The sequence below is a fragment of the Rhinopithecus roxellana genome, chromosome 11 (genome assembly GCF_007565055.1).
Source record: "Rhinopithecus roxellana isolate Shanxi Qingling chromosome 11, ASM756505v1, whole genome shotgun sequence".
In the NCBI taxonomy this organism is placed as follows: Eukaryota; Metazoa; Chordata; class Mammalia; order Primates; family Cercopithecidae; genus Rhinopithecus; species Rhinopithecus roxellana.
Window position 1 is genome coordinate 65,951,783 of NC_044559.1, and position 13,770 is coordinate 65,965,552.

Here is a 13,770-nt window from a genome sequence, read left to right on the forward strand (position 1 = left end):
GTAGTAGTAGCAGTAGTAGCGAAAGTCAGTCTGGAGGTCCATGGGGCTATCAGGTGCCAGCGTATGACAGAAGCAAGAATGCAAACCAAAAGAAGTCACCAGGAGCAAACTCTGAAGGTTACAACACAGCACTTTAAAAGAGATCACAGTAGGTGGGAGTTTTGCTGTGATGAGTGCTCTCGCGTGCAGTGCCTTCTGTGTGTTCTCCAAAGTGACATTTGAAAGGGAGGAAATTGATCATGATTTTGATATGACTTATGATCAGAAGCATGCCAGAAAAGTGAATATATATGCTGTCCAAATCGATTTGTATATTAGACTGTATTAGAGTAAAACTGACTAATCCTTCCTACATTAGTAAATCAGAACACATGCAATCAGCTAATCAATATTTAATATTTACAAGCTTCAAAAAAATTATACCTTTAACAGTCTACTTTTGCATATATGTACATTTCAACTGGCAAAGGTATTATAAAAATTATGAACATCTTCAAATAAGTTTGTATCTGCAACTTCAAATATTAAGAGTTCAATGAAATAACATCTTTCAATTAAAAATTATTACAGCTTATTTTCTGTTATTATAAGCTACAGTGGATTTAAAAATAAATGTAGCAGTTATAAATTTTTTCTAGGTAAATAAACTATAATTTTGAAATATAGTTCTGAAAATCACAATGCATACAATGTGTTGATAGTTCACATATTCCAAAAATGCAATACTATTTTGAGAAAAACACAGTATTGCTTAACCCTTGCTTCTTGCTATTTTTCATGTTGATTGGTGAAAGACAAATGAATTTGTGAAAACGTCCAGTTGCTTACAAAAGGAAAGTTTAGCATAATTAGCTTTCAGTTTTGTGTATTACTAGGTAAATGATGCAGACTGAGAAGATATTTTCTTTTAGGTTAGTGTATTTAATTGGACAACCCAGAAAACCAGGATGCATCAAGTAAATAAATGCATTAAATTATACATCAAGTAAATAAATAAAGTCAAGTAAATAAATGCATTAAATTATACAAAGTGCATTAAATTATACAAAAGTTTTGGCTAACTAGAGAATACATGAAATATTAGAATCATGTGGTTTAAAAATATTTTTAAAATATTGGGAATAGAAGCGTTAATATGAACAGAATATACTAAAGCTGTTCATTCCTTTCAGTTTAACTTTCCTGAATAGTATAGCAGCTGTCGAATAGTGGATCAGCTCCTTAAATAAAAGTAATACATTTTTTTCCATGTGGATCGGTAATTTGATCTAAAAGAATATATGTGTTTCCTGAAATGTCTGCTTTCCAACTCAACAATACATTTTTCAAACATTAATAAGTTCTGAAGCCAATAAAGGATTAGTGAAAAGAAATGCATGCTATTAAAGACTGGCTTCCTTCTATCTCTCTTGAGTGAATTACCTTTGATAGCTTTCTAAATGTCATGATTTTGGATTTCGCAGGCAATGTAATTGTTGTCTTTTTAATTTATTTGATAGTAACTCACATATTTTTGTTTATTTTGTCAGTGGGCAAGAAAAAGAATGATCAAGTTAGTTGTAGATCGAGAGTACGAAACCAGCTCAACTGGAGAAGACAGCGCTCCTGAATGTCAGAGAAACCGTCTTCACCATCCTAGTATCCACAGTAATATCAATGGCAATATATATATTGCACAGAATGGTTCTGTGGTGAGAACCCGCCGTGCCTGCCTCACGGACAACTTAAAAGTTGCTTCCCCTGTTCGATTGGGAAGGCACTTTAAGAAACTAGACAAGTTGGCAGTGACACATGAGGAGAACGTGCCTCTGAACACATTATCAAAGGGGCCATTTTCTACTGAGAAAATGAATGCAAGACCAACTCTGGTTACATTTGCCCCTTGCCCTGTGGGGACTGACAATACAGCGGTGAAGCCACTAGGGAACAGGCTGAAAAGCACAGTTGAACAGGAGTCCATGATTGACAGTAAGAACATCAAGGAGGCTTTGGAATTTCATAGTGACCACACACAGTCCGATGATGAAGAGCTTTGGATGGGCCCCTGGAATAACCTCCATATACCAATGACAAAACTGTGACCAATTTTTTTAAAAGATATTTTAATTTTTACTTCCGTTTTTAATAAACTGTGCTTTTTATTGTCACTGAGAAGACAATGTGTGGAATTTGTATCATGCACACAAGCTAAAACTTTGAACAATATGCTTTAAAATTTTAAAAGAGACAGATTTGCATTCACATTGTTATCAATTAATTGTTTTTCCCAGAAAATCCTTCTGGACATACTTTCACTAAATAACCTATCGTTTAAACATTTAGCTGTTTTGTTGGGGCTTGAATTTTTTTTGTTTTAATAAACAAGAAATAATTACTAAGTAATCATTTATATTTTATTGATTAACATAGATTGTGCTTCATTTCTAGCTCCACAAAACCTTTTTAGTATATGTAATTTTATTTTCCATAGCCAAAAGGGCAAAAAGGAAATAGAGGATATTTACAGGCAATGAGTTTATACAGCTGCTGTCTATACTGCCCTAATTTTTAAAATGAAATGAAAGCTAGAATTGCAAAGTAAAGTAAATGAGGGAATCACCTGTAAATTATTTTAAATCATGAGCTTGTTTTCTTTATTGTCCAGTATAAAGGTTTTCACATTTTACCATAAATACATTTATATCTTGACCCTTTAGGAAACCACTTGAAGTCATATGTCTTTTTATCAACATTATTTACAATATTCTCTGGTCCCTCCATCTCATATCAAATATGTTAGATAATTAAGTTTAATCACTTGAGGTTAAATAATTGGAGCAACATGGAAATCTCACCATTAGCAAAAGCTTTTAGGGAAGTGAGAAAGGTTCTAGTAAGCAATAATGCATCTAGAATGACAATTTCATAATGGAAGACATGGTGAGAATGCGGAAGTCTCCCATTAATGTCACTAGACTTTAATAGTTTGTAAACCCAGCATATCAAGAGTAAAGGAATTTGGCAGGGTCGAAATTTATATAATATAGGAAGCCTATAAAGGCTATGAATTCATAACTTCAAATGTTGTGTTTAACTTCTTCCATTTTCAGTTTATTTATAGAATATTTTAATGCACATATTTATGTGCCTAAAATCCAGAACCAGGAAATCATTGCCTGGGCATTTTTTAAAATCAAAGAACATAGTCTTGATTTTTTACCATTGAACAAAGCACAGTGTTTCATCATAAATAGAAATGAAAACAGAATATCCTTTAAAAAACTTGCCTTGTGTGTTGCTTATTTTCCAGATGTAAAAAGAATGAACCAATATAGATTAAGAGAATTCAGAATTCTATTGAATATTACTTAGTATGATATAGATGTAGCTCACTTCAAATTTTGCACAGTATTGACCAAGTTCAGGTTTTAATGAAATTTCCTCATGCATGCTTAATATATGGTTGAAGGATTGAATAATGCACTATTATTTATTCCCCTCTTACATGTTTCACATCTTAAAAATTGTTCATTATTATGCTATTTCCTTATTTCCAAAGTGAATGAATTGTATTAATATAAACATGCCAACTTGTAAGAGTAGTATGTTTTTACTTCAGATTTCCAAGAAAATATTTGAGATCAAATACAGTAACAATCTACCTTATGTTATTGAAAATTAATGCATTCCATACCCTTGCAAACCACACACACACCACACACACACCACACACACACACACACACACACACACAAACCTAGTGGCATCAGCTAGCAGATTAGAAACATAGAATCATGACCATACTTCCTAGTCTACCAAACCAGCATCCACATTTTCAAAAGATCCTAAGGTGGTTTATATGCATATTAAATTTTGGAAGCAATGAAGTCTGGGGCTTATTCCTTCAAGCACCAAAGCAATGGTTTTTAGTATAGGATACTCTGTATAGGAATTAGATTGAGCATGTATTTCCCTACTAATTCAATCAGAGGTCATCGAACACAATTTAATATTATCTTGATACCCCCAGATCATCTCAGTCAGCATCCCATGATATTCTCCTATATACAGCTTCATATTGTGTTTTTGTCCTTTGATTTCTGGCTGTGACATTTAACTTATTCTGTTATTGTGCCTTTCTCACAGTTTTTTTTTTCTTTCAGTTTACAGCTTCTAGTACCCTGGTGGGAAAGTTTGTGTTTTTTGTTTGTTTTCTTATTATTGAAAAATCATGAAGCTTAAGATGAGAATTAGGTACATGGATTCAAGCAAATGTTTTGCGACTCTTAGATGCTTTTTTTGGTTACCAGTAGATTTGGAAATCTGATGTTGGCGGAAGTCTCATGGCCTGATATATGAGATGTCACTGTATTTTAAACTACATTTTTTATGAGAAAATATGCAAAATTTTACAAACCACTTAGTGTACACATTTCAGTAATTTAAACTTGATTATTTCATTACAAACAATCATGAAGTCAATCTATTACTTAATGGAGATAGCATAAAGAGAAGCAGAATTTACACAGAGCAACCAAACCAAATATTTGGTCAGTATATTTTTGGTAGACAGAGCAGCAAAATTATTACTAACTAAATAAATCCGAATCAATTAAATAGTTAATAGAAATTTCACTAGTCTATAAATCCCTGACTCGGGATTAAAACTGTGGAACTCAGAAGAAATACCCAAGTATGTTTAATCTTAAGAATACTTCATATAAATAATGTTTCAATGTAAATATTTATAAAGAAATTGGTTGTTATTTTTCCTAGAAAGGTGTAGGAAGGTTTCCTTGTTGTTCTCAATCATCACTAGCTTCAGTCAGGCAGAAGAAACAGCAGGTCTTGGCTAATCAAGATGAGAACAGATGATGTAATGACTAATATTGCAACCCATTGATTTTAGGTCTTGTGGGCATTAAGGGAAAGCAGAGGAAGAATGAGAAACTATGGTCAGAGTGACACAGGACATTTGTGACAATGACCATCGAATCAGAGATGTTAATCTCCCTCTCTCAATTTGTCTTTTTCACTAATTACAGACTCTGAGAGTTGTAATAGAATTGCAACTGTAGGTTGGCCAAAACCATCTTTTTAAAATACAGAAAAAAATTTGCCTTGAATTTTATATGTGCTATGTCATTCATGTTATTATCACATTGTTCACAGGGATGTTAAAACCTATTATTTACTTAAGTGGTTGTTCCAAAGGTGATTCAGTAGTTACTATAAAATATTGTTTAAAAACATTTTTATATCATAGAGCCAGAAGTAATTGAATATTAACTCTTGAGGGAAGACATTTTCTTTCTTTTATTTCATGAGCTTTGATTTTTCTCTTTCTCTGCTTCACCTTCTTCGTTTTCTACCATAAGTGAGATTTATATACCACTTGAATTTAATTAGTAAAATAGGCAAAAAGTGCTAATAATCTATTCTCAGGGCAGATGCCTATTGGTGCCTGCAAATTACACAGCGATAAGGCTGAGGGATAGGTTCAAAATAATACTGAGTACTTACACATTTTATTGATAGTTTCTTTCTATTCCCAAATGGTATGTGAAATTTTTGTTCTAATTTTTTTATTGGTTTTCAGTAGTTAACTCTGATCTTTATCATAAGAATCTTTAGTTATAGATTAGTATTTTTTTCATTGCAATCTACTTTAAATTTGTGGTCAGTTAAGCACATGTATGGAAGATTCAAATACTGTCTATAGTTTGAGAAATCTATCGACACCTTCACTGCTTTCCAATTTCTTTATCCAAATACCTGTTCTTCCTTAACAAATATTATGTTACTGTATGAAGAATCTGAATTAGAAGTTTTAAGTTAAAATGCATTGTTATTCACTACACAATGTTTCAAAAATAAATTTTCATTTGAAAAGATGATTTCTCATTACTCTGTCAGGTGGGGATAAAAATCAGTAACTATTTTCACATTTACATGTTGAGTATTTCAGCCTGATAATAAAAGCCTGCTCTGCAACCTCTTATCTTAGAACAATGTGGAGGAAATAAGTGTATTTTAAAACTTCTATCCATTCTTTTCTCATTTCAGTCATGTACTCATGCCACCAAGTTCTAAGAAGAGTGGAAACTGTGTTTCCTAACATACCACCTATTCATTTATATAAAAAAAATGTAATTACATAAGAATTAAGGTTTTCACATATGATCAGTTTATTATGTTTATAGAAATGCTAAATGACCGCATAAATGTGGCAAGAAGCAGAGTCAACATGAAGTTATATTCTGCATTTTAACATGGTTGAGTCTGACATTTCAGAGACTCATAATTTAACTCTCTCTACCCCCAGCTCCCACCCTCTATCTGTCTCCTTCTCTGTTAAAATATGCTCCTATTTCTCTGGTCACATGCAGCTTCCTGACTTTCTAATGCAGTTGATGATATAATAATTTCAATTGTCTTTTATCTCAAATAATCAGGAATGAGAGAAATAAATTTTCTAAAACAGCCAACTTGGACATAGACGGAATTCTTGGTCCATTGCCTTTTTTCTCTGCAATTGTAGAAGAGAATTTTATATATCTATATATTTCCAGTACCCAGCATACCTACTTGCATAAACAATGCTGCTGAGAACAATATTGCATTAAATAGAATAAATTAATTCTAGCCCTATCACCATGTAACCTTTGGCACATCATTTTATAATTTATCCTTATAGTAAAAATTGTAAAATGGTAATAATAACATCCACTTCAATTAAGAGATAAAATCAGATATTTAATCTGAACATATTGTGATTGCTATAAAGGTATATGTACAGAATAAAAGATTACAAAATTGCCTTCATGTTCTTTTCCACAGATTTAGCCAGAGTCTAATATTTTCTGGCAAAATGCCAGTGTAAATTTTATTGACCTACCTTACATAGTAGATATTTTAAGTTATAAGAAAATACAATGTCTTCCCCATGCTAATACATGTATATGTTTTTAAAGAGAAGTAAAATAAACCTGTAGTGCTTTTTGTCTTTTGAATTGGCCTATTGCATAGTTTAAAATTTTAAAAAGCAAACACTGTTAAAAAGAGTACCACACAAAATCTTGGCTACACTGAAGACTGTTCAGCAGCTTCATGTCTGTGAATTTAAGGAAATACTTAGAAGTCTGTCCTAAAATATGTCATATTTCAATTTAAATACTTACCCTAAATATGCCTTTAACGTAGAGTAATTGCTGAATTAACACTGGCTCTTTTGGAATTGTTGTAAAAGAGGCTAGGTTTATTTCAAAATCTAGACCATGCTTACCTGTTCTTTCTCTCTAATCCCAGCAGCATTATTTACATAAATAAGCCTACTGACAAAAGCTGATTTTAAAATATCAATGTCTATAACTCTGTATGTATCCCCTTTGTTTTCTATTCCCCATCAAATTTCTTTACCTTGCCATCTTCTATAAAAGACTCTGAATTTTCTAACCTTGTAAAAATATCAGTTATAGTCCAATGAGAAGAAAAGGGGGCACTTTAGCTAGCTAAAGTATATGTACATGATGTAAATCAATATCTACTTATATTTAAATTAGGTACAAAAACATTTAAATTCATAGAAATAAAACAGTATATCAATATCAACATATTGATTTTATGGACTCTTACATTTCATATTTTATTTATCCTATTGAATTAACATCAATATTAGATACCACATCTTTTCTCCAGAGGTACAAGCACTCATTCACATAATATTAAAACAGTTTGGGGTCTTTCTGAGTGATGATGGCTAAACAGGTAGCCTAAAGGTGTATATTCTGATGGAACAAATATTTGCCTTTTAAAAGCAAATCATGCATACCATAAGACTGTTAAAATCAATATGGAAAGCCTTATTTATACTAACATGTATAGTTGAGCTATCATAACTATAACTTAGATTGTGGAGTAGTAAGTATAGGCTAAAAAGTATCTATATTGCATCATTAGATTAGTATCAGATTCCTGTTACTGGGAGAAAAGTTTACCCAAAGAACCATTATCCTTGACATCAAGGAAGACATAATTTGCCTAAGCTACCAACATGTCATTAACCCGTCATTTTCCAATGTTAGTAACCACAGGGGGGCTTAAAGGATTAATCTTGGCCTCTAGTAATTCCTTTGTTACCATACTACATTGATCACACCCTAGCCTTTTTTATTTCATTTTCATAACTACAAAATTAGTTTGGCTATCAGTATCCTAGGGTCTTTTTTAGCAGAACCTGAAATAATGGACACAATATTCCCTTGAAACCAGCACTGCAACCTGTGGTTTACAGAACCACCTGCTGTGCCCACCTCATGCCTGTGCTACTTATTTAGACCCCATTTCAGAACAAAAAGGTCTTAGGGTGATTTCCAAAACTGCATACACTACAAAAGAAGAAATAAAGGTGAAAGAATTAGACAAAAGGAAAATAGAGAAGAGTAAACATGGGGCTTGGGTTAGCATTCACACTTATGCCCTCATGGCTCCATACCTTAAATATTTAGGTTACATATATAGCTCTAATCTCCCAGACATCAGATCAGAAAAGAAAAACAGGATTAGTTACAGGATTCATAGTGTGCATAAAGTTAGAAACAATTAATGATGAAAAGTCAGCTTTGCCTGCTACCAGGACCTGAGAGAAATTTTTCCTAAGGGTCTTTATTAAAACTATGCTATAATATATATTGGCTTAGTAGGGGTCATTCAAATTTTATTTCTTTGCTTCTTAACATCAGCCTTTCCTCCAGGAGATCTTCAAGTGTTTGACTCTATCATCCTATTATCAACGCCTCTTACAATGACTGCTGAAAGGGTAGATTGCCAGAATATTTTCTATTCTCACTAGCATTCTTTCTTGCCAAAAGATTTATATTAATCCTATTTCATTAAGTTACCAAAGGCCAGGTTGTAAAGGTCTGCACAGTTCTGTAACTGTGCTGTTTGCTGATGGTAGTGTATGTAAACGCAGACCTATTTCTTCAGAATACAGATTTTTTTTTCCCCTTGAAGTTCTAGCCCGATTATAGGGAACTTTTTTTAGAGAAATGAAACTGTCTTTTATAAAGTAGGTAAAAATATGAAGAATATAGCATCACCTTAATTGCTTGCCTAATTTAGCTTAATTACATTCACCATATTATCATTTTATATAAATACTTATATATTTGTATGATAGACATATTATCTTCATAGATGTGCTGATAAACCTGCTCTCCACAAGAACAAACCAAAACAATAACAAACAAAGATTTGTTGTGTTTGCAGATTTCCATGATACAAATACACCCACCATGGTCAATTTCAAACCACTGATGGGCCTAATAGCCAGTTTGCCAAATTCTTGGAAAATTTCAACATTGGTTCTTGCAAGCCAGTATAGACTTGGCTTACATGTGTTGTACTAGTGCAATTATTGAGAGTAACTACTTTCATTCTCAAAAAAGGAAGCAGAAACTTTCTCTGGAAATCAAAAAAGTCTTGGCTGGGTGTGGTGACTCATGCATTTTGGTAGGTCAAGGAGGGAGAATTGTTTGTGTCCAGAAATTTGAGATTAGCTTGGGCAATATAGCAAGAACCTGTCCCTACGAGAAAAAAAAAAGTTAGTAAGGCATGGTGGCACATGCCTGTAGTCTTAGCTACTTGGGAGGATGAGGCAAGAGGATCATCACTGGAAATAAGGATTGTGAGGTTACAGTGAGCTATGCTCATGCCACTGCACTCAGTCTCGGTGACAGAGCGAGATTCTTTAAAAAGAACGAAAGACAAGAAAGAAAAAAGACAAAAAAAACGAAAGAGACAGAAAGAAAAGAAGAAAAAGAGAAAAGAAGAAAGAAGAAAGAAAGAAAGAAAGAATAAAGAAGAAGACGACGGGAGGAGCGGTGGCTTTAGGGATTTTGTTGTCTTTCTTGTGCTGTCTTTCGGTTCTTGAGGGGCTGATGGCCTGTCCTTCGGCCTTCCGTCTATTCCTTCCGTCCCGGATGGTTTGGGGTCTTTCCTTTCGTGTCTTTCTTTTCCTCTTCCTTCCTCCTTCACGTCTCCTTCCTCCTTCCTCCTCCCTCCCCCTTCCGTCCTCCTTCCTTCCTCCCTCCCCACTCCTCCCTCCATCCCTCCCTCCCGCCCTCCCTCCCTCCCCCCTCCCTCCCCGTCCCTCCCTCCCTCCCGCCACTCCCTGCCCGCCCCTGCTCCCCCGCCCGCCCTCCCCGTCCCCTCCCTACCGTCCGCCCTCCCTCCGCCCTCCTCCCTCCCTCCCGCCGTCCCTCCCGCCCCTCCCTCCCCTCCCGCCCCTCCCTCCCCCCTCCCTGCCTCCCCTCCCTCCTCCCCTCCCTCCCGCCCCCTCGCTCCCCCCCCTCCCCCCCTCCCTCCCTCCCTCCTCCCTCCCCCTCCCTCCCTCCCTCTCCCTCCCATTCCTTACCATCCGTCCTTCGCCCTGGCCTTCCCTTCGTTCCTGCCTTGCCCTCCTGCCGCCCTCCCTCCTCCCTCCCTCCCCCTCCCTCCCGCCCTCCCATCCACCCCTCCCTCCCTCCCCTCCCTCGCCCTCCCCGCTCCCCGTCCCTCCTCCCTCCCTCCCCCCTCCCTCCCTCCTCCCGCCCCTCCTCCCTCCCCGCCCGCCTCCCTCCCCCTCCCCTCACCGTCCCGCCCCTGCCCCTCCCCTCGCCCTCCCTCCCCCTCCCTCCATCACCCTCCCCTGCCCCGTCCCTCCCCCTCTTTCCAAAAGGGCTATTGCTAAGGCCAACAGAACGTGTTCCAAAGATCAATTTTTGCTACATGGAAAGAAGAGGTCCAAGAGAATTCAGTAAGATGCCCCTTAAGCAGAAAGGCCATTTTGTGCAAAGGCCAGAAATGTAAGGGAATTAAGGCACATATTTAAAGAAAACTACCAATAATTCAGTTTCACATTTTCATAAAATGCAATTGCATGGTGTGGGGTTAGGAAATAGAAAAATAAATGTATGTTTTAGGCAAGAACTAAATCACTAATAAACCTATCTCTGTCTTATCACATAGACAATTTGCAATCACTTCAAATAAATCTAAACAAGAGAGAAGAGCACTTAAATGCTATATATAAGATGAAAGGCAGACTTTATAGTGAAAAGAATATGAAGAATAGAAAGAGGAGAAAATTTCAGCATAGAAGGCCTGGATTCAAGCTTTGGTTCACCAATGAATGTATTAATGGACCTTTCTATTGTTAAGCCCAAGGACCATTTCTTAATGTTATTCATGTACTCTTCATTTTCTTATTTAAATTAGCACTACCTATTCTTACACCGTGGAGTTCTCCTCTTTCTCATTTCTCACCATCTTCAGGACTTACACAATCTTCTCTTCTCATATCCTCTTGTTTATTTTGATACCTTAAGAAAAAAATGAGCTTAAATAATATTTTGAAAATATTAAAGAAGGTTTCATGCATGTGTAATTCATATTTTCTCACAGTCATGTCACCTAACCGCCTAACAATGATGAAACACAGCCTAGTGATTAAGCTTTGATGTGAGCAAGAATTGCCATGGTCCACAATGCCTGGCTTGCTTGGCTACTACCTAGCTCAATCCGTACTGTACGACTGGAAATAATATAGTCCTATCCTGTGCTATTACAAACATAAAAAAAAAGATTAAGTTTGTACGTAATTTTTGTAAAGCTTTTCAAACAACTCTTGCATATAATAGACACTACATTAGTAAAACAGAAATGTGCAGGGGGAAAATCACTTCAAGAAAGAAAGGGGTTTGGGTACTGTGGCTCAGGCCTATAATGCTATGTACCAGGGGGACTGAGCTGAAAGAGGTAGTATCCCCTTAGAGCCAGAAATTGGTGGCTGCTTGCTAATGGATTCTTGTTTGATCAATTTCCTCCCTTTCAAATGTCACTTTGGAGAACACACAGAAGGCACTGCACGCGAGAGCACTCATCACAGCAAAACTCCCACCTACTGTGATCTCTTTTAAAGTGCTGTGTTGTAACCTTCAGAGTTTGCTCCTGGTGACTTCTTTTGGTTTGCATTCTTGCTTCTGTCATACGCTGGCACCTGATAGCCCCATGGACCTCCAGACTGACTTTCGCTACTACTGCTACTACTACCTGATTCTGATTCCTCCTCACTTTCCACACCTCCTTCCACCGTAGCTGATTCTGCACTGCCCTCTTCAGGGACATCTTGAGCTTCAAGGTCTGTACTTTCTTCCACAAGGACGGGTCCATTGTCTTCTTCTTCTGAGTGTTCTTCTTCTTCCACCTTAGGTTCTTTTCGTTCTTCTTGTGGCTCCTCTTTCCTACCCTTGACTTCCTTGACCTCCTCAACAATGGGCCTTCTTCTTGCAAGCACAATGTTTTCCCTTGCTTTTTCTCCTTCTGACTCTGTCGATTCGGATTCTTCTGATTCAGGGGTAGAACTCTCCTCCTCCTCAGAGGGTGTCTCTGACTCAGATTCCTCTTCTGTAGTCTCAGACTCACTGAACTCAGACTCTTCTTCACTGTGTTCAGTATAGTCACTGGAGGATTCCTCCTCTGATTCTACAGTGCTTTCTGTTGCTTCCTCTTGGTCCAGAGTGAGTTTCAAATAATCTTTATCGTCTTCCTCAAGGTGTCTCTGCCACTCTTCACCCTCAAGTTCAACGATTCCTCTTTTATCAGCTAATCCTCTAACTTTCTTAAAAATCATGGGAAATATCCTGGCTCTCTTCCATGTTGTGTATGTAGGTTCAGCTGCTGGTGGTTTTTCGATAGTTACAACTACTTCTTCCTCCTCACTAGGCTCTCTAATTTCAACTTTTGTTTTTTTAATTTTCTTTGGCTCTTCCTGAAAATTGTGAAAATGCAATTGAAGTGTCAGCTTGGAGATAGCTATGATATGACTTTGTCCCACGTAAGTTACGCAGGAATGAATCTGTGGGTGATAGCTTCATGCATGTTATATAACTGGCTTAAGAAAACAATCACAAAAATTTCTACTGCATATAGACAGAAGGTGATTAAGAGAAAGTAAATTATTTTATATTAGTTTATACTTTACAATACCCAAATATATTAATTTCCTTCTTGTTACTCAAAGTTTATTTTTCATCTTAGATCAAACAAAAAAGAAAGAATTATTGCCTCTTCCTTCTTCTGTCACTAGACTTTGGTTAATAGCGTTCTATATTCCCTTGAACTAAATTTTCAATAATCATGAAAATATGATGATTTATCTTATTTTGTGATAAATCTATTTTATGAAATTTTACACATGTTAAAGCCACAGTGACATTTATTTTTTGTTAGTGTTGCTTTTGTATACATTTGCCAAGTAAATAGTGAAGACAAAGTATAAGAATTTTATAGAAATGAGTCATGCTAATTTAAACATAAATTACATCATTCCTTGAAAATTATTAGTGGAAATAATTTACTTTTCTCTGATAATTGAAAAGTGGGGAGTATATTTTTTCTTGACTTTAAGTTTGCTAGATAATGTGAGAACAAAAATAACCTTTGTATTGCAGAACTTTAAAATATATTTGATTATAATATCTTTATGGAGCATGATTTAGAATTTTAGGAAACATGCTTTTTATTGTGGCCTTTCCAAATGTTTAACACTTTCACAAGGACATAAATTAAATTATCAAGAATTAATTTTCCTCCAAAGACAAGGCAATGAAAGGGTCAGCATTGTTAAATTTCTATGGAAAATATGTGCTAAACGAAAGGAATTTCTAAAAGTTGAAATGTTCTATAGCTGCTAGTCATGTAGGGTTAAACAATATTTTTCTTGGATTATCTTACATAATAAAATTATAG

At 35.8% G+C, this 13,770-nt stretch overlaps 1 protein-coding gene across 3 annotated transcripts in view; it reads right to left on the reverse strand.

The window, feature by feature from the left end:
• Positions 1–11,831: 11,831 nt before the first annotated feature.
• PCDH15 (protocadherin related 15) overlaps positions 11,832–13,770 on the reverse strand; it is a 1,888,416-nt gene continuing 1,886,477 nt past the window's right edge. For all 3 annotated transcript variants that reach the window (XM_030941315.1, XM_030941316.1, XM_030941314.1), the window contains one exon: positions 11,832–12,790. In XM_030941315.1, coding sequence (XP_030797175.1) covers positions 11,936–12,790 — 855 coding nt within the window. In that variant the 3' untranslated portion in view covers positions 11,832–11,935. The remainder of the gene's footprint in view (positions 12,791–13,770) is intronic.